Source organism: Monocercomonoides exilis (genome assembly GCF_001643675.1).
Source record: "Monocercomonoides exilis strain PA203 chromosome Unknown scaffold70-226867, whole genome shotgun sequence".
Lineage (NCBI taxonomy): Eukaryota > Preaxostyla > Oxymonadida > Polymastigidae > Monocercomonoides > Monocercomonoides exilis.
The window spans coordinates 60,968-88,332 of NW_027150615.1; the positions used below are offsets into that span (position 1 = coordinate 60,968).

The 27,365-nt window shown below is 39.2% G+C and overlaps 4 protein-coding genes across 4 annotated transcripts; 1 reads left to right on the plus strand and 3 right to left on the minus strand.

Annotated features, from left to right (window-relative positions):
- Positions 1-255: 255 nt before the first annotated feature.
- On the minus strand, positions 256-10,566 carry MONOS_9232 (uncharacterized protein; the record flags this gene model as incomplete). The annotated part of the gene is made up of 2 exons (XM_067879712.1): positions 10,487-10,566; positions 256-10,389 (listed from the first exon to the last, which is right to left on the minus strand). Exons 1-2 carry the CDS (start codon positions 10,490-10,492, stop codon positions 256-258), a joined length of 10,140 nt encoding a protein of 3,379 aa, XP_067718844.1. The 5' UTR covers positions 10,493-10,566.
- A 134-nt stretch (positions 10,567-10,700) lies between these two features.
- MONOS_9231 (putative Serine/threonine-protein kinase ppk30) lies at positions 10,701-14,257 on the plus strand. The gene is made up of 6 exons (XM_067879711.1): positions 10,701-10,849; positions 10,894-10,935; positions 10,996-11,075; positions 11,148-11,897; positions 12,238-12,324; positions 12,535-14,257. The coding sequence occupies exons 1-6, from the start codon at positions 10,738-10,740 to the stop codon at positions 13,963-13,965; spliced, it is 2,502 nt and encodes an 833-aa protein (XP_067718845.1). The 5' UTR covers positions 10,701-10,737; the 3' UTR covers positions 13,966-14,257.
- Positions 14,258-15,178: 921 nt separating this feature from the next.
- MONOS_9230 (uncharacterized protein) lies at positions 15,179-21,916 on the minus strand (the record flags this gene model as incomplete). The annotated part of the gene is made up of 5 exons (XM_067879710.1): positions 21,687-21,916; positions 18,601-21,599; positions 17,946-18,303; positions 17,475-17,657; positions 15,179-16,949 (listed from the first exon to the last, which is right to left on the minus strand). Exons 1-5 carry the CDS (start codon positions 21,857-21,859, stop codon positions 15,179-15,181), a joined length of 5,484 nt encoding a protein of 1,827 aa, XP_067718846.1. The 5' UTR covers positions 21,860-21,916.
- A 1,116-nt stretch (positions 21,917-23,032) lies between these two features.
- On the minus strand, positions 23,033-24,494 carry MONOS_9229 (uncharacterized protein; the record flags this gene model as incomplete). The annotated part of the gene is made up of 3 exons (XM_067879708.1): positions 23,033-23,803; positions 23,859-24,352; positions 24,425-24,494. 3 exons carry the CDS (start codon positions 24,492-24,494, stop codon positions 23,033-23,035), a joined length of 1,335 nt encoding a protein of 444 aa, XP_067718847.1.
- Between the last annotated feature and the right edge of the window lie 2,871 nt (positions 24,495-27,365).

Here is a 27,365-nt window from a genome sequence, read left to right on the forward strand (position 1 = left end):
AAGATATAATCCGCGAATAAATAGTATAAAATAATAAAACGTAACATTTTTATAAAACATGACATATTCAAGAGTATATTCAAGAATAAAAACATGACTTTTTTTAAAAAAAAAAATAAAGTAATCCATAAAGAACAATCAATAACATAATACAAAATAACACAACAATCCTTCAGAAAAGATCCCTCAAACTCATATGCTCGTTTATTTCTAATTGCCACATATTTTTCTCTTATTTTTCCACCCCAGCAATTTTTAAGAAGTCGAGTTAATGCCAAAATTCATAATTTTTGGCTTTTGCTTTTCCTTTCTGCAATACTTTCTCCTTTCCGCTACTTCCTTCACCTGCCCACCAACCAAATATCCCTCCCTTGCTCCGCTTTCCCCATTCCCTCTGCCCTTCGCTTCTTTCTTCAGCAGCGCCTCTTCTCCCTGCTCACAGCCCGCCTTCCCAATCGTTGCCCTCACATATTTCCCGCTCTCGTCCACCCACTCAAACCTACCCCCAAACTCGCTCCTCACCATCTCGTTCGCACTCCGCTTTCCTCTCCCTTCTCGGCCGCTCCCCTTCTGCCGGTTCCGGTACAGCCCAATCCAGTTCATCATCGACCGATGCGGAAGACGCAGCGCACACGACAGCAACACTTTCTCATCGTCGTCCAGATACGCCCGCGTCTTCCCGTCGTCCTTCGGACTCCCCTTCGCCTCTGCTTTTTTCCCGTTTTTCTGCTTCGTTTCAGCCGGCTGCATAAGCAGAAAGGCTACAATATCAGCTATGCTGTCGTAGAATTGCTTGTCGTTGAACGTGCCCACTTCATTCGCCCTCGCAACGATGCTGCCCAACTCCTTCGCACACCTCATGCCCTCCAGCGAATTCGCTCTTCCCGCCAACACAAGCCTTTCTCCTGCGTTCCGCCCCCATTCCCCTTCCCCTTCCCCTTCTCCTTCTCCTTCCCCATCCTTGAACGGGCTGAGGAGCGCCACCTGGAGCTGGAGCTGGATCTGCACAAGGACATTCGGAGGGACAGCGCTGGTGGCGCCGTGTATGCCGAAAGCCTGCTTCATCTGCTCGTGGTGCTTGCGGCACTCGTAGTACAGCTTCATCAGATCAGTCACCTCCTGCGGGTGGTACTTCGAGGGCACTGGCGGACACACGGCCGGGTGGATGATCAGCGGGGGCATGAGGAAAAACGGAAGCATTTCGCGCATTTCGCAAGTGGGCTCGGGAAAGACGAGGGCGTCTGAGGAGGATGGGGAAGAAGGTGAAGAGGAGGAAGAAATGGAGGAGGAAGAGATAGAGGAAGAAGAGGATTGTGATGTTGATGATTGGGCTAAAGAAGAGGAAGATACAGTTGCAGAAGAAGAAGAAGAGGAAGAAGAAGAGGCAGAGGAAGAAATCAAAGAAGAAGAAGAAGAAGAAGAAGTTGAAGGAGCGGAAGAAAGAGGCGCAGGTGAAAAAGCAGGCACTTGTGATGGCGACGCTGCAAAAACTGAAGAAGAAGCAGAAGCAGAAGAAGAAAACGAGCACAAAGAAGAAGGAGAAAAAGAAGAAGAAGAAGAAGAAGCAACAGCAGAAGACGCATTAAAACACAAAGAAGAAGAAATTGCCGACGGCGAAGACACAAACGAAGGATACATATAGGCATATGGCTGCGGTACCGGGTTAGCTGCAAACGGAGGCAGGTCAAAAGTACTTGAGTGCAAAGGCATTTTCATCGGCAGTGCAGAGGTTATCTGGTCGATGCCTGTGTTTGAGGGGAAGATGGCTGAGAGGCTCTCAGTCTGCTCGAAGGAAAGAGAAGAAGCGTCAAAGTTCGGAGCGGCGGAGGGGGTGGCTGCTGGGTTTGAGGAGAACGGGGTGTATGAAGAAGGAAATGTGTCATATGTGACGGTTTGCTCGAGCTGTGAGTTTTGGGAGAGAGAGGACGAAGAAGAAGCATACGCAAATGAAGACTTCACAAACATTGAAGAAGAAGAAGAAAGAGAAGAAAGAGGTGAAGCCGAAGAAGAAATGTAACTGTTTTGAAGGAAGGATGTTGTCGAAGGCAAAGTCGAAGGAAACAGGGTGGAGTATCTTGTCGCGTGCTGATTGCGTTTTGCAAGCGAACAGTTCGAATGAGAAGAAGAAGAGGAAGAACAAGAAGAAGAACAAGAAGAAGAACAAGAAGAAGAACAAGAAGAAGGCGACGATGAAGAAGACAACGCCGATGAAGGAGAAGGCATTTCTGCGTTGATTGCGTCGACTTTCGGGGCGGAAGTGAATTCTTCTGCAGAAAAACCGAAAATTGACGAGACGCTTACTGGAACAGGGATCGGAGGGGGAAAGATATCACAATAATCCGAAAGAGTTAGCGAAGAACTTAAATAACTTGAAGAAGAAGAAGAAGAAGAAGATGATGATGATGATGAAGATAATGAAGCAGACGATGAAGAAGAACGAGATGAAGAATTACATAGCGAAGAATCTACATGAAATGGAGCTGAAGCGCCTAGCGCCCCAGCACTGCTACGGTGAAGTGACTGCTCAAATGCCGACGCTGTCAGAGAAGCTGACTGCGGTGTCGATGAAGCAGAAGCAGAAGCAGAAGCAGAAGCAGAATTAGCATTAACATTAGCATTAGCATCAGGATCAGCATCAGCTTCAACCACGTCCATTGTTGCTTCAGAGAAGCTTGCATCGAGCAACGACTGCGGCTGCTCCATCGCCCCTTCCCCAAACGAGGCAAACGGAGCCGAATGGAACGCGCCAGCAGAGCTGAACAAGACGTCTTCCGAAAGCAGGTCGCTCGCCTCTGTCGAAGCTGCCTGCGTTTCCGTCCCGCCTTTCAGAGCGCCACCAAATAACTGCTCGGCCTCAGAAAGGCAGCGTTCTCTGTTCTTTTCTTGCTCCCTGTGGATTTTGTCTGCCTGCGCAATGAGCGAGCTCATCAGCCCGTTCGACCACTCTGTCCAGGTTTCTGTGTACCCTCCCTCATAAACAGTCTCCAGGCTGCTGATTTGAGAGGTCAGCGCACGCAAAATGCGGATCTGCCGAAGCGTTTCAGAGGAACCAGGAAGTTTCGCGACTTCTTCGAAAAGCGTTTGGAAGCGCTTGTCCATCGCTTTGGGACTGAACCTGCGTTCGGTCTCGTCTTCCTCTTCTTCCTCTTCCTCTTCGCAATCTTCAATCTGAGTGTCTTTTTCCTTCTCATCCGCCTCCATTCTCTTACTCTCCCCACAATCCTTTAATTTTTCTCTCTCCGCTTTCTCCGCCTCCTCCTTCAGCTCCTCGTCGCTCCTCACAAACAGATCATCACCCGAAACCCTCTTCATCCGCTTCAAGTCGCCAGACAACCGCCACACCAGGGCGTTTGTGCGGTACAGCTCCCACGCCGTCGTCTCGCCCAGCGCTGCCACCACGTCTGTGAAAGGGATGACGCGCAGCATTCGCTTTTGAGGCAGAGAGAGAATGAGGCGCCAGTACAGCATGTGCAGCGAGTAGATGTCGTTTGGCATGTTTGAAACGGGAACTGCTCGAACTTCGCTCATGTTGCCGGAGCCGCTGGCAGTGCTGAGGTTGGCAGAGGAACCAGAAGCAGAGAACTGGCTTGGAACAGTTGTCAAGTCGATGGCATATGCAAAATCGTGCAGTTTCGAAGGGAACGGTAAGTCGTCTGTGTGCGACGTGACGCTGCGGCGGCTGTACTGCCTGCTGTGCACGTAGCTGTGGAGGTCGAGGGCGACTTTGCCCGACTGCAGGATCTGCCGGGTGGAGTGCACAAGCAGCGGATTCAGCAGCTCTGGGCAGAACATCAGGGAAGTGGTGCTGTTTTCGTTCGGGTTCGGCACATTCGACGCGAATTTGGCGCTTTTGTGTCCGGAGTGCTTTGTCCGTTTTGTGCAGTCGCTGTTGAAGGAGAGGGAGGCTGAAGAAGCGGAATAAGCAGAAGCAGAGCCAGAGCCAAATCCAGAAGCATCAGCATAACTGGAAGGACTTGAAGTGAATGCCATCATCGCGGGTGTTGCATTGCGTGTGGGAGATGGCGGGAACCCGAAAATCGGCTGTTCGGGGGAGTCCTCCTTGTAATCAGAGTCCATCTCGTACGGCGTCAGATTCGCCAGCTCTTCTCTCTGAAGCTCGCTCGAACTGGGCGCAGAGGAGAGGCTGTTGGGCGTATGGATACCCTGCAGGCTTTGCAGATAGTTCGACGCAGAACCGCTTGAGAAGCAGTCAGCAAGTGTCGGCTCAATTCTTTGATTGAGAAGAAGAGGAGATGGGGAATTTTCTGAATTTTCTGAATTGCCTGGAGTGCTTAGAGTGTTTAGAGTGTTTGGCGAGCCTTCTGCTCCGCAGCTGTTCATATTCCACACCTGAGAATCTTCACTCAGCTCCAACGAGTTCTGCGAAAGAGACGAATTGGGAGAGCGCTTCTTGCTCCTTTTCGCGCTGCCATTCTGATTCTTGTTCGGTTTCTGGCTCTTTTGCTGCTGCTGCTTCTCTTCGCTCGCTGCCAGTTTCGAGTCGTACGCAGACGTGTCGATGGCTTCGGTGCTGTGTGAATGGGCGCCCTGGTGGATGTTGAAGAAGGAGAAGACGGCGAAGTCGTCTGCGGTGCTGCCGCGCTTGTGGCACAGGTCTTCCTCGCGAAAGCGCAGCGGCGTGCAGATTTTCCGCTCGTCATTCAAAGGCTGCTTGGACATGCACAAAGACATAGAAGCCAATGAAGGATAAGCCAAAGCACAGCCTCCAGCGGCTTCGCTCTCTTCTTCAGGTGGAGCGACTTCTTCGACGATTTCGGTGGGGCTGCTGAAAGAAACGCGCATTGTGGACGGGACAGCGAACAGCAGCGGCACCGTCCTTTCGTTCAGCTTGCCCAGGTGTGTCAATGCGATTGCCCTAGGAGTCATTTTCCCCGAGCTGGCGGAGCGGTATTTCGTGTTGAGCATCGTGGTGTGCTCGGCAGAATACGAAGACATCATCCCGTATGTGAATGTGGGGCCGACGGCGAACAGAGGCAAGAACTGGCTGCGAAGAGGCACAGGGATCGAATAGCGGGCTTTGGATAAGGGAATATAGCGGGTTCTTCTTGGGCGTGCGATGGATTGCTCGGAGGAGTGCAAGGAAAGGAAAGATGAAGGCGCGGAATAGGAATAGGAATAAGAAGAAGAAGAAGAAGAAGAAGAGGAAGAAGAAGAAGAAGAAGAAAGAAGAGGAGCAGAGAAAGAAGGAGAAAGCGTGCTGAACGATGTTGGGGCTGAGGCAGTTAAACTACACAGGGCTGAAGAATTTTGATTGAAGGGCTGAATTTGAACTGGCATTGAATATGAAGGTGAAACTGAATTTGAAGATAAAGGCAATGAAGAAGAAGCAGAAGAAGGGGAAGAAGAAGAAGGGGAATTGGAAAGGGAAGAAGAAGAAGAAGAAACAGAAGCAATAACAGTGTGAGCTCCCAATGGCTCAGGAATTTGGTCCGCAAAATCTGTTCCATTTGATTGGGTAATAGAAGAAAATTTTTCATTCGACTTTGCTTCTCCTTCTCCTTCTTCTCCTTTCTCTTTCTTTTCTTGTTGTTTATCTTTTGAGATATACAATAAATCATTTGCATTTTGTCTGTCTTCCGAAGCTTTCTGTGCTAATTCCTGTTGAGTCATTTTTGCTTCTTCTTCTTCTTCTTTCCTTTTCGCATCAGCAGCTAAAAGCAATGTCCAATCGCTCTCATCTTCGCTCTTTCCTTCCTTCTTTCCCGCTTCTCCAGTCAATTTTGAAGGAGTTTGAACTTCTTTCAAATCTATTAATGAATAAGAATAAGAAGAAGAAGAAGTTGAATAAGCCATTGTGTCCAACTCAGCTTCTTCTCTCTTTGCAGCCACCGACCTTGCAGAAGAAGTCGGAGCCAGCGCATTTGAACAGCCAGCCATCAAACCGAACGCTTCCACAGCTGCTTCGGCTGATTTACTCATTCCATTCACTCCATTCACTCCATTCGTTTCATTCGCTTCAACCTCATCCTCCTCTCTTTTGAGCATGTCCTGCTGGACAGTCTGTTCCACCGGAGTATTCGCTGCTGAATGGAGGAACATAGGAAGAGGATTCAAAGGAAGAGGATTCAAATGACGAGAAGCATTTGGGACAGGGAGGGAGTTCCAGCGCTTGACTGCGCTGGAGGGATTCGAATGAGAAATGAGAGGAGGATGATGAAGCACTTCGTTGCTGTTGCTGTTACTATTGTTATTGTTTTTGCTGATATTGTTGTTGTTGTCGTCGTTGGAGGAAGAGGAGGAAGAGGAGGAAGAAGAGGAAAAGGAGGAAGATGAGAAGGATTGGTTTGGAATAAGAGGATTATTCGAAGGCGGAATAGAATCGAACGAGGGAAAGAAGGAGTTTAAAGCAGGCTGAAGCTGAGCCTGAGGCTGTGTTTGAGGCTGAGGCTGAAGAGAAGGAACTTTTTGCAGTTGATTTTGAGGCATTTGATTGAGTTGAGCTGCTTGGCTCTTCATCAAAGCGCTTGTTGCCAGCACAGGGCAAAAAGGCGGAGGAGCAGCAGCAGCTGAAGAAGAAGAAGAAGTTGCTTTTGGAGAAGAGACAAATGTTGGGGTTATTGAAGATATATTAGAAAAAGAAGAAGAGGAAGAGGAAGAGGAAGAGGAAGAGGAAGAAGAAGAAGAAGAAGAAGAAGTTATCTGATGAGGAAAAGGGATTCCAGGCTGCATCTGAAGCGGAGGTTGAGTGTTTTGGAAGGAAGAATCAGGTTTTTTCCGATTTAAAGAAGAGAAAAGAAGAGAGTTCAAAGGAGTGCTTATGCCATCCAAATGAATAAAGGCAGATGACGATGAAGAGGCAGAAGGTTCCTGAAAAACAGGGTTTTGCATGCTTGGATTGATAGAAGAAGAAGAACAAGAACAAGAACAAGGAGTAGCAACGCAAGACATATCAGAGGGAAGAGTAACTGGCATTGAAATGCTTCTGACTGGAAGATTCAACGCCTGCGCCTGAGTAAAAACAGAAATTGCAGCTTTTCCGAAAGAGCGGTTTATGTTTTCAGACGTTGGGCTAACATTTTCTTTGGCTTCTTCTCCTGAGCTGTTGAATTTGAAGCAGTTTCCGATGCTTCGGACAGGAGTGCGATTAGCAGGGGTAAGTGAGCTGTTTGCAGAAAACACCAAAGAAGAATTCTCCTTCAGCGGCGTGTGGTTGATCGGCGTTCCGTTCGCACTCATATTTAAATTTACATTCAAATTCGCATTCAAATTCGCATTCGACGCAAAAGCGCTGCCGGGTGTGAAGAGGCCACAGCTGTTTGTGGAGTTTGTGAGGTTTGCCTGGCAAGGCGCGCCGAAAGGAAACGGGGAAAACAAACCAGCTGAATTTGAATAAGAAGCGTTGTTTTTGGGTTTCTCCTTATTTGCCTCTGGCAGAGGAGGATGAGGCAGGTCTGGCTCGTAAAGGATAGCAGCATTTCGCATTTTCTGTGTTTGCTTCATTCTTCTTCTTCTGCCAACAGTTCGATTGTTTGCTGTGTTTGCTGAACTGGTTTGAATTGGCGTAGCTCCATCGGGCGTGTCAACAGCTGAAGCTGCCAATGATGATGATGATAATGTTGATGTTGCTGTTATTGCATTATTTGCTGCGATTCTGTTCCGATTAGCTAGTTTTCTTTGTCTTTTGCTTGAAAACAAGCTCCGACGGCCATTGCGCCTGTTCTTCTTCCCGCTTCTTTTCCTGGTTCCGTAGTCTTCGTCTCCATCGTCCTCTTCCCCTTCTTCATCTTCCCCTTCATCATCTTCTTCATAGTTGTCATTGGACTCTTCTTCTTCTTCTTCTTCGAATTCAACATCGCCTTCTTCAAGTCCTGTTACGAAATCGTCTTTTGACTCAAAACCGCTCTCAGCAAAGTCGACAAACGTATCTTCCATCTGATAATCCTCCTTCATTCTTCGGTTTTTCTTCATTTTTGTGCTATCTTTTGTAACATTTGTATTTCCATACAATTCCTGCAAACTGTATTTATATCGATTTGGTTGAGCATTCAATGGATCAGCAGCCGTTTCGCCTTCTTTCTCATTCCTTTTCACCCCCAATCTCCTTCTCCCGTTATTCGCTCCCTTGTTCGCTTTCACATAGTTATTGGCTGATTTATCTTGCATTATTGCTTTCCTTTGTCCTGCTCCTTTACTTCCATTCTGTTGTCCCTTCTTGTTTGACGCAACTTTTGTGTTGCACCTTCGAGATGGCTTAGACGATGCAATGTAATCACTGTCGTTCAAATCTTCCTCTTCCTCTTCTTCCTCTTCTTCCTCTTCTTCATCATCTTTTTCATCTTTTTCATTTTCACTCCATTCGTCCTTCTCCTTTAGACCTTTTTGTTTCTTCTCCGCATGCTTCTTCAGCCTTGAATCCTGCGTTCCCTGCAATGAACTTCTTTTTTGCTTGATTTTCCGTGGAGAGCCTTCGGGGTGTGCATAACGATCAAGAATTCTCAAAGGCGACGATGCAGCCAAAGATTTCACCAGCGCACGCCGTTTCTGTCTTATCGATTCGTTGCCCTCTTTCTCGCCTTGGCTCTTTCGATTTTTCTGATTTCTTCCGACTTTGCTGTTTGCATTCTTCTTCCCCTTCTGAGCATCCGCTTCGCCATTTCCCAGCTTTCCCCGCGGCGCTGCAATGTCCGTTCTTTCCCTTTTGCAATGCTCAAAGTGTGACATACACGAAGAGGCTGATGATGAGTCGTTGCCATCGTAATCTTCATTTTTTATGTATTTTGTGCGTTCTCGACGCGACGATTTGGCTGGAGTGGCCAAAAGAGGGCAGAATGGTTGGCTGAGTGTTCCGGCAAAAGACGAAGACTCTGCTGAAAATTCATCATCATCATCATCCTCTAAGTCGTCAACATCGCTGGCAAACGACGAATCAACCATATATTCTCTCACTCGCACTTTTCCCGAAGACATACGCACGCTGATGTCTTCGTTGAGCTCGCTTTTCAGCTCCTGCTCTTTCTCGTCGCACGGCTGAAGCAACGGCTGAACTAAAGGCTGCACACTGGAACAGCCAGGGGAGACAGAGGGCAAGCCGCAACGCGAAGAAAATGGCTGCTTAGTGCTGCACGAGGTAGTGTTGGGGGCTCCGATGGATAAACAATTGGGTGAGTACGCAAGATGATCATTGCCAGGTGTGCTGCTGATGCTGCCAACGCTGCTAACACTGCAAACATTGCTAACACTGCTCCGTGGCGTGCTGACAGATGACACGCTTGAGTAGGTCTTTCCTGCACCTGTCAGATAACTTCTCCAGGTTATCTTTTCTGACCTTCTTTCTTTCAGTGAGCTGGGCAGTCTTCCTGAAAGCTCAGATTCACCCTTGCGAAACGAAGATTGTTCCGAAATCTCATCGTCTACCAATGCTTCCGTTGAAGCATCGCTTTCATCTTCAATTTCCTGACCTAAGAGTAAATCTGAATGCTTTTTGCTATCGAATTTGGAGAATGGATTGTTTTTGGCCTGAAGTCCTTTTTCTAAAGGCACTTTCTCAGCATCAAAAACGCTTGAAGAATCAAAATTGAAATCTTCGGTATTGGTCGAGATCACCGAAAGAGAACCATTGTTTTTCCAGTTTTCTAGACTAGTTACATTTTCAAAAGATGTGCCTCTAAGATTTTCGGGAGATTTTGTTTTCAACAGTTGATCAAAGAAATTCGAATTTCTTTTTAATTTTGGTGTTTGCCAAGATGCTGAATTTCCAAATGGAGACTGTTCATCTGTTGTGAATGCATCAAGAGAAAGTTCTTTTCCTCTTATACTGTTTGTCCTTGAGGAATCAGGCGTTTGAGCCAACGAATGAATTGGTTGAGTCGATGTAAAAGTGAGAGATGGAGAAAATAATAAATAACCACTCTTCGATACTGAAAATGGAGACGCTTCTATCGTAGAACAAGTTTTTGAAGGAGTGTCAAACGCAAAATTCGTTCCAGTTCTCAGTTGAGAATGATTATCTTCGATTGGGTACTTTTGAGTGCTGGCAATATCATCAGTTTCCTGAAATGATTCTTTTTGAAATCCAAATGAAAGGGGAGTTTCAAGCTGAGATCCAGATCCTCCGCAAAATCCAGATGGACTTAAAGAATTTCGTGCAATCATAGATGTTTCAAACAAATTTGGTGTTTCACCGCCCGTAAAATATAAACTTCTCGTAGACATTGTTTGTTGGTCAGGGCATTCATTTCCGGAATCTTTGAGCGAATGAGCAATAGAAACATCACGACATGGAGTCATATGTTCAACATCAGAACTCATCATATAAATGGATTCATTGCGCTCTCTTGGGGAACTTTGCACTAAATTTGCACATGTTATTGGTTGACAATACGTTGGACTTTGACCAGTAAACTGCTGCGTTGTGGTGGGACTCAATTCCTGTGCAAAACCATCATAAACAAAAAATAAAATGACATGATTTTCATGTCAAAAATAAATAAAATTATATCGGGTGAGTACTCAAATGATTGAAAACCATCATTTAAAGATATTCTTTATAAAATTTTGCACTCGAAAATTTGAGGTGAAGTTGACTTAACACTTTCAAAATGATGTACCCTTACTTTTTTTCTCTAATTAGACTTTCTTCATAAATTTTCGTTAAACTTTTTCAATGTTATTATTATAATTCAAGTATTACGATTTTCTATTAAAAAGGCTTTGAACATATTGAGATACTATTGTGGGCAGGAACGGATCAATAGAAGTGAATTTCTGGACTAATAGATGGGCTTGTCTGATTTATTAAACAAATTGACAAGCGCTTTACATTTGACTACAGGAGGATCAGTTAAAATTGGTCCATATCACTTGCAAGTCCAGAAAAAACTTGGGGAAGGTATTTTGAACATATCTTTTTACTTCAAGAACTTTTTTGTATAGGAGGCTTTTCATATGTTTATATGGTTAAGAATGTGCAAAATGGTATTGAAAAGCAATTTTTTGAAGATCCATATTTTTATCTTTTAATTCTCATTCCATCAGGTCAACTATATGCCTTGAAGAGAATACATGCATCAACGAATGAAACAGCAAAAATAAGCGAAAATGAGATTGATATCATGGTTTTGCACTTTTCCTTTAAAATTTATCACCTGTTGCTTGCAATTCAGCATTAAATTTTAACATATAACTAGAATAAATTATCTCATCCAAATATTGTAAATCTCATTCACTCGCAAATCATGGATGATCCAAAATTAGGCAAAGATTATCTTTTGCTCATCGAATATTGTCCAACTACATTATATGGTGAGCTGGAAGCAGATTCCAATCCTCTTCTTTTAACAGAAGACGGGATTCTAAAAATATTTTATCAAATATTAAGTGGAATTATTTATCTTCATTCTTGCAAGCCACCTATAGTGCATCGAGATATCAAAGTTGAGAATATTTTCCACTCAACTGATGGGATGTACAAAATTGGGGACTTTGGCAGCTGCACAACTTTCCAGTATGACGTTTTCGCTCTTTCTTCGCTTGAGCGCAATGCGCTGCACGACCGGATCCAAAAATGCACGACGCCGCAGTACCGCGCGCCGGAGATGGTTGATCTTCTGAGGAAAGAAGAGGTGGGCGTTAAAGCAGACATCTGGGCGCTGGGCTGTTTGCTGTACCGGATGTGCTTCGGAGAAACTCCCTTTGAGAAGAGCGGAGAATTAGCGATTCTGAACCACACATACGAGTACCCCAGCAGTGTGGAGTGGCTGCGGAAGGAGGCGGAGCGGAGGAAGGAAGGGAAAATTCCGCGGATGATGGTTTCTCCGATGACGATGGCGCTGATTGATGGGATGCTTGAGCCGAGTCCTGCCAGTCGGCCAAGCGCGCTGCAGGTGATGAAGCGGCTGTGTGCGATTACGAGGCAGAAGTGGCCGGAGGGGGTGGAGGTGTGGAGAGGGGAGGAAGGAGAAAGAAAGAGAAAGAAAGAAAGAGAAAGGGAAAGAAAGGGAAAGATTAATATTGTTTGAAATGAAGTTGATTGAATACAATTGAGATTTCTTTTTCACATTTTCTTCCTTTTATTTAGTAATATTTGCTAGTTTTATCAAATATTTTCTTTAACTTTATATATTTATTTAATTTTTTTCATTGTATTTTATTTAATTTTATTTAATTTAATTTATCTATTTATCTCCCCCCATGTATTTGTGCTTGAATATGAAATGAATTATGAATGAATTTTATAAATATGCAAAAATTTCATACAAAACTCAATTGAACTTTCAGATGCCTTCTGATCCTCTTCCACCGACTGTCACACCGAAATACGTTTTGTGGCTGAAAGAAGAGAAAAAGATGAGGAAAGCGAAAGAGGTTTGAGTGTATAGTGGTTTTGCTTGTGAAAATGAATTGGTTTTCCTTTTTTCTTTTCCCTTTTTCATTTTTCATTTTTCATTTTTTTTTTCTATTTATTTATTTATTTATTTATTTATTTATTTATTTTTATTTTTATTTTTATTTTTATTTTTATTTTTATTTTTATTTTTATTTTTATTTAATTTTGTTTCCTTCTTTTCAAATCAGGCTGCACAGGGTCAGCCTTCAAAGTCTGTTCCATCAACATCCTTTTTCTCCTCATCTGCTCAATCATCAGCAACCCCTTCTTCTTCACCTTCTTCTTCTTCCTCCTCCTCCTCTTCATTATCTTCTTCTTCTTCACCTTCTTCTTCTTCACCTTCATTTTTTCCTACTTACACCTTTTCTTCTTTTCCTTCCTCGTCATCATCTTCTTCTCCTTCTCCTCCTTCTCCTCCTTCTCCTTCTCCTTCTTCTTTAAAGTCAAATTTTTCTTCTTCTTCTTCTCCTCCTTCCTCTTCAACATCTTCTTCTCCATCCATTTCATCTCCACAAAAAGATAACACACTCACTGAAATTCAATCAAATAAACACATTTCACCGCCACAATCATCATCATCATCTTCTTCTTCAGCTCAAAATTCTTCCTCTTCTTCCTCTTCTTCCTCTTCTTCTTCTTCTTCTTCTTCTCCTTCTTTTTTCTCCTCTTCTTCCTCTTCCTTTTCTTCTTCTTCCTCCTCCTCCTCCTCAAAACCACACGAAATTCCCTTTCAAACCAGCAAATCTGAGAAAAAACACAAAAAAGAGCACAAAATGAGGAAGTCTCAGCAGAAAATACACAAAATACAGAAAGAACAAATGGATAAAGAGAAAGAATTAAATGTTACTGATTCTTCTTCTTCTTCTTCTTCTAATTTTTCTTCTTCTTCTTCTTCCTCCTCCTCCTCCTCCTCCTCCTCTCCTTCGAATTCTTCGAATTTTTCTTCTTCTTCTTCAGATTTTATAACTCCAGAAGATAGAGAAAGAAAAGGAAAAGAAGAAGAAGAAGAAGAAGAAGAAGAAGAAGAAGAAGAAGAAAAAGTTAAAGGAAAAAGAGCAAAAGAAGAGGAACAAAAAGAAATAAAGAAAGAAATAAAGGATATCGAGAAAGAAGAAGAAAAGATAAAAGAGAAAGAAGCGAAAAAAGAAGCGAAAGAAGAAGAAAATGAAGAAGAAGAAGGAAAAGAAGAAGAAGAAAAAGCAAAAGAGGAAAAAGAAGAAGTTAATGATGATGATAATAATGATGATAATGAAGACGAATGGGACGAATTTTCGTCTGCTTCGTTTGAGATGCCAAGCAACATTGCTCTTTCTCCTTTCACAGAAATGTTTGGAAGCTCTTTGCCTGTGACGCATCAAGCAACTGATACAGAAGTTAGATTGGTGGAAATTTCTTCTTCTAATTCTTCTAATTCTTCTTCTTCTTCTTCTTCTCCCTCTTCTGCATTTTCTTCTGTTAATTTTAATTCTTCAAATTCTTCTTCTTCTAATTCTTCTAACTCTTCTTCCTCTTCTTCTTCTTCATTAACTGAAATATCTGACCAAACTGAATGGGACGATTTTTCATCGGCTGATCCTTCTAATTCATTTTCTGTTGATGCAACTTTTTTCCCCAGTTGAACAAGAAAACATTAAAAAAACTTAAACACAAACTTTACACAGAGAACAAGCACTTTTTTAGATGAAAAATGCTGGTTTTGTTTTTATTTTTTATTTTAATTTTGTTTTATTCTTTTTTTGTTTTTAATATTTATTTTTTATTTTTTATGGAAAAAGAAGGAAATATCAAAAAAATAAATGATTTAAGCGAAAAATTGGAATGAAGCTTTATTCATTTTTCTGAATGCTTATAATTTACCACAAATGAAATTGATTCAAAATTCAGATTCAAATTCAATAAACACTCAAATTTGCAGTTCGCACTTAATGAGTTTTTTTTCAATATTCATTTTATAGGGGGGTTTGCTTTTGAATTGAAAATGTTTAAAACAATAAAAAATAAGTTCTTTAATCGTTAACATTTCGTTTTTGTTTGCAATGTGAAAAGTACACTTTTTTCATTTTATTGAAAACAATTGTTTATTGTTGTCAAACAATGTGTTAATATAATAATGCATATGAGAATGACTGTTGCTTTAAAAAAAGATCAATTTGAAAAAAAAAAAACCATTTCAAAAATAGTGTTTCAGTTATTCTCTAGAAAACCATCAAGAAGGTGATTGCGAAAAAAAAATATAAAAAAATAATATGATCTTTCGATAAAACAAAATATTGGAAAAATAAATAATGTGAACGAAATAAATCAAAATAAACATTTCTATTCATTTTTCATTGGATACAAGCTCGTATAAAGTTGTAGCCATTGTTGAAAAGAAAAGGTCAAGATAAATAAACATCGCAACTACATTATCGCAAAAAGTTGAAAGAAAAGTTTCTGACACCGGGCAATATCAATAAAATATGCAAAAAAAAAAAAAAAAAAAAAAAAAAAAAAAAAAAAAAAAAAAAAAAAAAAGTTTTAATTGGTCAGCTCCAAAACATGTCCAAAAAGCAAAATCTGTTTAAGAGAGAGAAAAATTGAAGGATTCCTAAAATTTCGCTAATAAACAAAAAATAGAAAGATAGTTAAAATTCAAAACAAAGTTGAAATACTCGTTTGAATTAATGAGAAAAAAATACCTTAAGTATGAAAAAAAATTCGCAAACTTGTTCTTTTTAATCCAATAATAATAACAATAATTAGAAAGAAATGTCGTTTTTTTTATTTTTTCATATCCGTATTTGTTTTTGGCTCCAATTAAAAAGAGTAAACCATGTAAATTTGCACTTTGAGTCATGAATGATTCTCCTTTATTTCGATCAAAATATTGATAACTTCAGATAATAAAGGCCTTTCTTTTGGTTCAGCTTCCCACATCTCCTCTATCAGATCAATCAGATCTTCTTCTTCGATTCCTTCTGTTATCGGTCGAACTCCATCCCTCATCATCTCTTGTGCTTCTTCCGCATCGCACTGACTTAAAGGTACTTCCCCTGTTGTTGTTTCATGAAGAATCAGCCCAAGTGTGAAAACAACTGCCTTTTCAATTCCCTCCCCCTCCTCCTCCTCTTCTTCTTCCTCATTTTCGCTGTTCAGTTCAGGTGCCTGCCATCGCTTCATTTCATCCTTTTGCTTTTTATCCTTCAATTCCTCTGCCAAAACATATATTTCATAATTTCCTTCCGAAGCAAAGATCGTATATGGACACAGCTGCTTTGCCATTATTTCCACCCTTTCGTCTCCAACTGATATCAAATGTTGAAAAAGTTTTGCAACTGATTTCACTACTTCCTTCCCATCAATAACACTCATCGCCCTTGTTCCAAATGTGAAATCACCTTGCAGGGAATGAATTGTAGAATGCAATGTTTTTATATTCGTTTTTTCCTTCTCTCGAAATGGCTTCTTTGCTGATATTACTTTGAATGAATGCAACTGTAGCTCTCCAGAAAATGAATCGTTCTCAGAAAATGGCATTGGATATTCCAAATCTGGCAGATCATTTTCATTCAGTATTTCATCGTTCATTGTTGGCGTTTCAAGTTGTTCAGGTTGATTTTCTTCTTCATCAATTAACAAAGGAATTTGATTAGTCATCCCTTCAAGTAATGTTGATGGTAACTCTATCATCTCGAAGCTTTCTTCGTTGGTTTCACTTCTTCTTTCTACATTTTCCATAATCTGTTCGTTTTCTAATTTCTCTTTTTCGATCTTCTTTTCTGGCTCTCTCAGTTTCTTTCGCAAAAGCACAACCATCAGCACAATTACAAATAACAGAATCACAACAATAACAATACACCCAAAAAATGCAAACAAACTCCATTCAATTTTATCCTCTCCTTCAAATATTCTTTCATCTCCTTTTGGCTCAGCTTCACTTTTGTTTTTCAGAATTAAGTAATCAGTCGATGATGGATGATCGGCATTCCCAAACAGAATACATACACTCACTTCTACCTCTTCTCCTGCCTCGGTTATCGTCTCCCTTGGAAGAATCCCCTTTGCGGCTGTCTCCGACACATATCCACTTTCTTTAAAATTATGCTTTTCGATCTGCTTTTCTTCTCCCATCTGTTTCACAACCATGAACGACAGGTTGCACGGGAGAAGAAGTTTTCCTTTGAACGCAATCTCCACTTCTTCCCCTTTTTCTCTTGTTTCAACACTCTCCAACACTGGAATGAAGAATGGAAATACCCTCTCAGATGCAATCCCTTTCAAAACACATTCTTCACTTATCATCCACAAAGATGAACCGGGAAGAATTCCATCTCCTCCTTTTAAGCTTATCACATTTAATTCCGCCAAATCCGTGCAAATCACATTTCTTCGAACAGATCCGTAACCGTCTATCGCTGGATTGTTGTTTGAGAAATTTCCAGCACTTATTTTTGCACTTCCTCCGCTTATTGACAATCCTCCGTTAATTCCGTTTTTCAACGTTGTATCAGTCATTTCTGCTCTACTCATTTTCAAATCAACCATTGATCCATTCCATTTACATATCCTATTTCTGATATTCTCGTTTTTATCTGCTTTTCCCCCTTCATCTTCATTCACTCCACTAAATTCACAAGAAATAACATTCAGATTCAAACAATTGATCGCACTCATTATAAATCCTATCTCTTTTTTTGATGAGCAATTATTAAATGAACAATTAAAAATAGATATTTGCTTTTCGCATTCGCTTACTTCAGCAATACTTCTTTCTTTTGAAATTGAAATGTTCCTCATCTGAATATCTTTCATTTCAATATTCGCTTTGTACATAACAATTGCAACATCTGATTCCGATTCTATTTTTTCCAAGTTTGTTTCTGAAATAATTCCTTTTGATTTTTCGAATAAGTGCAGAATTACCTGCGAGGTTTTCAACATCATAACTGAGCAATTGTTCATTTTAAGTTCCCCAGATTCAACCAAAATTAACGTACAGTTCAACAAAACTGTTGCATCAGAACACTCAAATGAGCATTCACTTATTGCTAACAGTCCATACTTTTCTGTCACAAAACATTCACCCCCGAACTCAAACAATGATCCAAAACAAAATCTGCATCTTTCAACAGCACATTCATTCACAAACGTAATAATGCTTCTTTCACTTCTTGCTTCAATCCCCGCATTAATATGAATTATGACTTTATTCAACTTTCGCGGTACCAATCTGGAATCTTCAATCACGCATTCTTCCCTCATCTCACCTTCTTCGTCAACAAGCACTGTGCTCAGCTCACCCTTTTGAATATGAAGCGCTGCATGGCTTATACTTTTACATGGAATATACAGTGAACCACATTGTCTTATATCGCTCCCATTTATTCTTACAAATATCTGAGTTGCATAATAAAATGAGATTATTGGTATAAGATCAATATCTTCTTTTTTCACCATGTCACTTGCACATATTGAGTTGTTTGTTAACAGCGAATCTTGCCCAAAATCCAACAAAAATTGAGTTTCCTTAATCTGTTTTTCAATTGAATTACATTTAACGAAGATGTCCCTTCCCACAAAGGCATCATTCAAAGAAAATTTGATGTTTTTCATCATAAACCCAAGCGATTCCACAATATCGATCATTTCATCAGTAGGCATACACGCATCTATCATGATTGCCCCTCCCCTTCCATTTGCAGCAGAACATTCGCACATCACAAATACGCATCCACTAACTTTCACGAAATTGTCTTTACCCTTTATGCAAATTTTCATCCCTCCTCCTTCTTCACTTTTTGTACTTTGACATTGAACCATTAAGCAATCTTCAATTTCGCAATCCGAGCAAACGCTTGAAGAGTCAACACTCAATAAAGTTTCTCCTTTATCGATACGAGATATGTTTGTAAATGATGAACCATTCACAATAATTGCATTTGTGGATTCTGATGCACCTAATAATTCTGTATCCACTCCTTGTTTCAAAGAATTCTTTGATAATGTAATAATACTGCTTGCAGATACCTCGCAATCCGAGATTCTAAAACCTTCCAAGTCCAAACATTGAACGCTAGAAGAGAATTTCATAAATGGTTTAGAAAAAACAAACTTTTCAATTGAACAATCACATAACATGACACTACCATCAATTACATCAATTATGCAATATTTCGTTTCATCAAGAGGATTTGATGATATAAAAATACAGTTAAAAAGCGATAATTTAGCTGCTGATGAAAAAGACTGAATAAAAGATGAGTGATGAAAAAAACTGTCCGGAATAGTAAATGATATATTACCGAATGAAAGAATCACGTTTGATGATATCATTGAGTCATTTAAATCATTTTCATCATCATCACTGATTATCACTTTCGTGCCTTTCTCTTTTCCTTCAATCGACACAACAGGAGTGTTGTATGAAGATGATAAGAATGATTCGGAATAACAAAGTGATACAGGGTCAGTAATCATTATGAGTGCTTTATTTTCACTAAGTGTCGCAAATCGAAGAGATATCAAATAATTTATTGAAGAACATGGAATTTCAGAGTATCCACACCCACTGAAATCTCTTCCATTTTCTTTCGAAACAAATCCATTTCCACTCCAATTAGACCACAAATACACAACCAGTGGAATCACATATCCCTTCTCTCCTGTCGTCTTCCTCTCCCATCCACACAACTCATCCAACGATCCTAACTCCTCTGAACTCATCTCCCATTTAAAATGCTCCTTGTTCACAATCTCACTCAAATCCCATCCCGAAACAAACATATTCTTCCCTTTCCAAGCATTGCATCCTTCAAATATCATTCCTTCAAGCACAAACGATCCTATTTGATCAGACAGTTCAACAAATATCCCTCCTCCAATTCTTTTCTCTTCTTCTTCGCTTCTGCCTTGTTGAACTTTACATTCAGTAAACGTTACCATCTCCATCTTGATTCCTCCTTGTAATTCAACAAGCAGAAATAATCCTCCACCATCTCCTTTTAAAGACTCGCACCCTTCTATAGTTGCATTACAAACCACAAACGTCTCTCCTTTCTTCACATTCTTCTCAACAACCACCCCATCTCCTGTTGTCCGATTCACATTTCTAATTGTTATATTTGACAGAACTTTGTCTCCTGATACTGATTCCGCTGATAACGGCTCAGAAAAAATAGGCTCAGTTAGTATCATATTCTTTATCACAACAGCACTCAATCTCAGCTGTGAAAAAGGTATTATTAACACTGATGCTGAAATTACATTCCTTCCTGCTGAAGCTGGAGAAGAGATCAGCACATCCTCCAGAGAAAGTGATCCGCTCCCCAGCGACATCACAAACACACTCGGAGATGGACTTCTCATTACGTTGTGATCGATCCCCAAATGTTGCACATCCAGTTGTCCGCTCGTTACACTGAACAGCGTTGTTGAAGATGGAGACAACGATCTCGTCCAAATTACACTAACTTCACTTCCTTTCCCCACAATAATGATCTTCTTTTCACTAACGCTGATTGTTGCCCCTTCGCTCCCATGCCTCCCACCAAGTACCGTGATTTTAGAGATAAGCTTATCCGTGCATGCATCAACAGCATGCCCAACTGTCAAACATGGAATAAATTTGCTCGCCCCGCACATCTCGTTTGAGTCATTACCATTCACACCTACAGTTCGATCCTTCATCCCTTCATTTAACCATTCCTTTTTTTCTGTATGCTGATGTACCAAACCATTCGAATAATATGCATAGCACAATCTCTTATCGTTGTTATTTGTTGTAAACGATTCATAGAGTAAATTACCTGTCGAAAAGTGGTTGTATTGATCTAAAAAATATAAGTCATGACCATATGGAGTGGAATTACTACATTTGCATTCATGGAAAAAAATAAAATAACAATAATGATTGTTAATTGGAGCTGTCTGCTGCCAAGGTCTGAAATTTACACCTCCACCAACTGACACTGCCGAACAATAAAAAAACTGAATGCTCCTCATTTCGAAAACAGAATGGACATATTGACAATGCATACCGCCACCACACGTTCCAGAAAGCTTGCAGGAAGTAATATAGCAATCGAACAAGCATGCTTCTCCTCCTTCACCCTTTTCTGCTTCAATGCATCCTGACTCCAAATCATTTATATATTCAATGCAAAGTCCTCCTCCGTAATTTTTTGCACTACATTTTTGGATTTCGCAGCCACTTATCCGAAAACATGAGGCAATATTATTAGCATACGTGCACCCACCACCATTATTTTGAGCAGTACATGCATTGAATGAGTTGTTCTCAATATTTAATGAATCAACTAAACGACACATTATTCCTCCTCCAGCATAATAAGCAGAGCAGTCGATGAAAGAGCAATGAGAAACCGTCAGCGATCCCGACGGAAGATTGCACAGGAAAATAGCTCCTCCATTAGAAGCTCCATCTGAAACCGAATTATTTGTTCCAGTAGTCTTCGATTCATGCCATTCGCACCAAATAAATATATTCTGTCCATTTTCTGTTTCGTTTTGTCTTTCTGGTGTCAACTTATTCTCTTCAGTTCCGATGAATTCAGCGTTTCTTGTCCGACAACACTCAATAAACGAGGTGTTCGATGCAGTTAAGGAAGCTAAGGGGTTGTTGAGAGAGGGAACGATTCCTCCATCATACACATCACAAACTGATGAGAATGAGCAGCAACTCATAAAACATGCAGTTTCATAATAAAAACTAGTTAAAGATGAAGATGCTTGAAGGGAATGATACGATGAAATGTTAGCAAATGATGAAAGTTGTAACCTAATATGAACGCTGCTTTTGCACCCAACAAACGGGCTCGATGCAACAACGAATGAACAAAATTTGCAACATCTTACAGAAATGGAAACTTGAAATGATTCGTGAAATGAATAATGTTGTGAATTGAAAATAGATTTTTGATGAAAATTTTGAAGTTGAGTTTTGTTTGTTTCAACAAGAGCACCGACACATCCATTCGATGAAATTGGATTTACGCTGAGGTTCAAAAGAGAAATATAGATTCCGTTAATAGAAGTTGAAGGCAGCGATGAAATTCCTATCAAAGTGTTTGAAGAGTACAACCGGCTCGATCGGATTGCCAAAAATGACGATCCATTCACTTTGCAAACATACCTTTCATAAATTGGCTCCAAGTTCAGCCATCGCAATTCTAGACTCGAATTCCGCACAGAAATCGACGTTTGTATGCTGCTGCCAACAGAGTTGTATTTTGGCATACATTTGGTTTCATAAATCCTAATTTTATTTAAAATTTTAAGAATTTTAAAATGAGAAATCATCAGTTCAAAGTCAAAATACAACAAATATCACTTAAAAGCAAACTTTTCACATTCATGTAGGAAGGTGCTTTTCGCAGTTTCATCGCCACTATTATTGAAAATTGATTCACAAAAATTTTTATGTTTTCCAACAAGTACTTTTTGGCTGTCATAATAAATTGCGTCATTGCAATATACATAATAACTTGCTAGTAGAACCACATAATTAATGATCATTGAGTGAGCATAAACCGAATAAATTACAGAAAAGAAAAAATGATCTGAAATAATAAATTATAAAATGGATCATCGTTTGATCAGAAATTTTCCATAATTTAAGCCCTTAATGTGGAGATTTGGGATGAAATTTTACGCTTTATGAATTTTGTTCCATTCTGCACATTTAATTAATTTCTCAATTTTGAAATATTTCCGATGTGTTTTTGACATGAGAATGAAAGATTTCTCATGATAAGGTTGTGGAAAAAGTTCGGAACAAATCTTTGATTTTTTCATAAATGCAAGAATTTTGCACCATAATTTCATTTCATAAAAAAAGAATAATTCTTTTGTGATGAACATATTCTTAAAAATTATTATAGAAAAATTTTGTTGCGGAACAATCGAAAATCCTTTTTTTTTTTTGTTCAATTCTTTCTTCGCAAATATGTGTTAATAATAAAAACATGAATACTTTGATTTGACAGTAAGCCAGTTTACTTAGAAATACTCAAAATGGAAATATCTTTTTTTTTTTTTTTTTTTTTTTTTTTTGTAAATTTTAAAAACAACCAATTCCAACTAACCATACATAACACAAGAAATAGTGGACTTGTATTTAATAGCATAACCTTTTATCGGTTAATCGTTTCCTTCTTTATGAAAGAAGACACTTTTTTCTCTATATTTAAACAATTTTTTTTGAAACACTTTATCTATTAACAAGAAAATATTCAAACTTTTTCTTGCATATTGCACTTAAAAAATGAAATGAAAGTGAATTTCTTTGTAGAAAATATTCGCATTTAAGGAATTTTCTCAAATATGTTTTAAATAATTTTTACATCTTATCAGAAATCTGAATTCGGTTTTGCCATTTGAAAAAGAAAATTTAAAGTTTTTCAAAAATTTTCAACTTGGTTTTGAATAACAAATTGCAGAACAAAACAGAACAGTGCAAAAATCAAAAATCAAAAAAGAAAAAAGAAAAAGAAAAAAGAAAAAGAAAAAAAAGAAAAAAGAAAAAGAAAAAAAAGAAGAAAGAAAAGAAAAGAAAGAAGAAAGAAGAAAGAAGAAAGAAGAAAAAAGAGAGAAAAAAGAAAAAAGAAATAAGAAAAAGAAAAAGAAAAAGAAAAAGAAAGAAAAAAGAATTGATTTTCTGTGCAACTTTATTCACAGCACTCCATTTTCTCAAATATAAACAGAATAATCCGAGATATTCAACGATAATTCGTCTCCATAAAAATATTTTCTTTTTAGTGTATTCAATCTTTCATGAAGGCTGATGATTATCTCTTCGTATCCTTCTTCTTCCATCTTTTCAAACATTTTCCTTTTTAACTCTTTTCTTTTCGCTTCTTCCATTTCATCTTCCTCCTTTTCTTTCAACCGCAATGAAATCAATTGAAAAAATCTCAAGATTTCAGATGCCATTCTTTCATTCGATGTTGGCCGCTGAATCTCCTCCAAAGCAGCATCAATGGCACCACTTTTCAGCAAGGCATCAAGTTTCACTGCTCTATTTTTTGCAACTGCATTAAATGATCGAATGCATTCCTCACCTATTTCACTGTGATTATCTCTTGATGCTCGAAGCACATCAACAATGCGGCTGATAAGCTCAACATATTCTTCATTCCACAAATGACATGATTTTAAGTAATAACGAATTGAGCTGATCCATCTCGAAATAATATCCATTGCTTTCCTTTCTGTTTTCTCCTTCTCTTCTTCTTTCTTCTTCCAATCCACGCTTTGCATCAGTCCATCCAGTTCGCTTTCTACCTCTCTCGCAAAATGCAGCTCATTCGTAATAACTTCTTCCAGGCTTTTGTCAAACACAAATCTTTTTATCAAAAACCCCCAAGCTGACTGATAGGCAAGGTGTGTCAAATTGTGATGCTCCTGATGATATTCAATGATCTCCTTGATCTCATTCAGATACAATTCTTCATCGATTATCTAATAAAAAAGAGGAAATAAAAAATCATCAGAAATGAAATAGAAATGCTCATACAATATATCCAACATTGGTCAATGCGAGCAAAATCATCTCCACTTCTTTTTGAGCTTCCTCGTTTTCATCTTCTTTCTTCAACGCAGCTTCCAGCAGATATGGCACGCAAACAGATATCAATTGTGATGAATCCCCAATGTTCAACAAAACATAGCATTCACAAAGTTCAGCAAGTAGCTTTTCATTTCTTTTCTCTTTTTTCTTCTCTTCATCGTCAATCATCTCCCAAAATCTTCCGTTTAATGAAGAAAAGAAAAAGTCCTCAATGTATATGCTTTTCAAAATGTTGCAATAACCCATGTGCTTCAACAACAAGATTGCATTTTCCATCGTCAGTTTCTCTTCTTCAATCATTTTATCGATTTTCTCGAACAGTTCTTTTGTGAATGTTGAATAAAGTTCCTCTTTATTCATTTCATCAATCAATCTGTTCATTTCTTCAATTTTCTCTTTTTGTTCCGAAACGCTGCAGCTTTTCAATTCCTCAAACAGCTCTAAAGAAACAAATTTCCCCCAAATGATAAAAGCCAGTGAGCCTTTGAAAAAACCGTGAAAAATGAACAAACTTGAAAACTTTTCCTTTGGGGCCATCTCTCGATTTCTGTCTTCGGTTCTACCAGCAACGAATTCTTTCATTCTGTTTATTTAAAGTGCATTCCATTCGCAACGAATATACCCAATAATTAAGCAAAATCAAATAAATATCAAACATCGTTCACGATCCAACAAATCGAGAAGGTTATTGTATCTATCCAAATTGTTTTGCTTTATAAAAAAAGATTTGGAAACGATTTCTATGAAAGCAGCCTGATATGGCTGAGCGAGGCAAGAAATGGCAGTTTTTTGTTTCTTGCTGATCAAACCAACAAATATTCATCAAAAGCAAATGGAGAATTGCCATTCGATTCTGATGCTCCATGAAATTGATTTCTTCCCCTTTTGGAACAGAATTAATTAAAGATATAGAAATGGAACTTGATGGGAGAGGACAGCTGCAATCAAGCAAAAGGATTGAGAAGAAGAGTTTCATGACTTTTTTGAGTTCCTGATTGTTTTGTCGAAAGCCAAAGAACAGCTAATGTTTGCATTCTTGAAGGGCCTCGTTGGTTGTGCTATTTTACAGTTTCTGATTTCATTGAAAAGGATTGAAGTGATTGCTGAAGACAAAAGAAGCGAAAAGTTCCAAAATCGAAATGGATAAAACAAGCAAATCGTCAATTGCAATTCTTTACAAAAAAAACCAAACGAATGGCAGAAGAACAAGGTTGGATGGTTCAATTGCAACAGCATCATGGGCCGTCAAAAAATGGATTATTTGAATCAAAATCTATCAAAATTGGTTTAGCACTGGCCAAGCTGCCTGGCTTTGCGCTTGATAAGAATTCGACAATGCGTTTTGTTCATCCTTTTCCATTCGAATGATTGAGCATTATTGGTTGCAAAATGCATTTGCATTCGGATAAAAAGATATTGGAAAAGGAATTATTTGGAGACGACTCTGCTGCCAAGGAGCAATGAAAAAAATGCAAAAATAGTTGTTCTTCTTCTTCAGAGACCAAAAGCATTGGCGTTATGGATATGGAAGGAATTGGCCGACATTTCAGTTTCTGCTCCATCAGAATGAAGATGAATGGCAAACACTTCTGTTTTCTCAACGAAGATGCACTTGTGGAAATGAGGCATTCATCAGGCTGTTCAGAAACTCTTCCTTTTTGCTTCAGCAATATCAGCGCGATGAAAATGTGTTAAAGAATGAAAGGACCTCTTTTCGAATGTCTCAACAATCCATCATTTTTGTATCAACATCGTTTTCAGATGAAAAGTTTCCTTCTTTTCTGCATTTGAGCTGCTTCGTGATGAACGCATTGCAGGCATCGAAAACAACAACATACAAAAATTCTTCATCGTCTTCTTTTTCTTATTCCTCCACTTTCTCCACCATCACCACCACCACCTTCTCCTCCTCTTCCTCTTCCTCTTCCTCCTCCTCCTCCTCCTCCTCTTCTTCTTCTTCTTCTTCTCCTTCTTCTTCTTCTTCCTTTTCTTCCACTTCTTCCTCTTCCTCTTCTTCTTCTTCTTCTTCTTCTTCTTCTTCTTCTTCTTCTTCTTCTTCTTCTTTGTACTTATGTTTTATCAACTTTTTCGTGAATAACTCTTGTCCATTATTCGTAATCATCATCTACAAAAAGAAGAAGAGTTTGTTTTGGATGAAGCGATAAAATGAAATATCATTTTTTGAATGAACGAAAACAACACATCGCTTGATTTGAACATCATTCAAAAGAAAAGGAGATATCTGGAGAAAGAGAAGAAAAGGATGAATCATAGAGACATGTTATGAGGCAACTCCCCAAACTGAAAGAAAGAAAGAAAGAAAGAAAGATAACTGGAAGAACAAAAGAAGATAAAAGCGAGAAATGTTACTAAAAGAAAAGCTGTTTGAGGAATGGCAAAGAAGAACTTGGGCGCTATTTTTTTTTTTTTTTTTGTTGTTGGATATTTGATGCTTTCATCCTTCATCCAAACATGAAACTTGATTTATTGCATCAGCTGAAGCAACAACGTGGTGAAAGAAAATTTTTCCGAAATTGTGTCTTTCGGAGATTTTCATGTCGGAAAAGAAAATATCAACACTGTTTCTGAAGAAAGAAGGAAAGACATCTCTTCAATTTCTGCAAATACAAAGGAGCACCAAAACGAATGAGAAAAAAAGAGGAGGAGGAGGAAGAAGAAGAAATGAACAATGAAAGACTGAAATATGATCTTCCATGGATTTTATTGAAAACAATACAGCTTAAAAGAGAAGATGAGCAGAAAAGAGGGGAAGAAAGCGCTTGGCCGTTTGGAGATCATTGAAACCAGCTGAACACAAGACAATCGAATCAACACTGAAACAAATAACTTATTAAAAATGAGGCAGAAAAAGCAATAGAAGCAGTTGAAGCATCAACAAAAGAAGAAGAAGAAGATACTTTTTATGTCTTATTGGAGACAACGAAGCGAATTTATAATATTTTTTGTTTCAACTCTGCACAATGAACTTTTTTGAGAGGAATTTTCGTTTTGTTTATCATCCCAGCTTGAACTGACTGAGAAGACTACTGACACAACAAATGACTCAAAATTTGATGTTTATTGAAGCAACAGAGAACGTTGTGGATATTCATCAGCAATCAACGTTATTTCATTGGAATGGTTTTTGAGCATTTTCTTCTTCAATCCCAAACTTTTGAGCATTTTGTAGGAATTTTGTGAAAATCCAATTGATATTCAACAACAGCAATTTTTGCAGCAGAAGCATTGTTACTGCCAATGGACTTATAACGCAACACACAAAATGATGATACGGCATTTCCATTGATTCAGAGCCTACTTTCTTCCTTCCTTCTCACTTCCACATCTTCAACAAAGAAAACATAAGAATCACGACAAGGATGTTTCTTCTTCGACTTTTGAATAGAATGGATTCAAGATCCCCAAAGGCTGTTAATGAATTTGTGTTGCTTG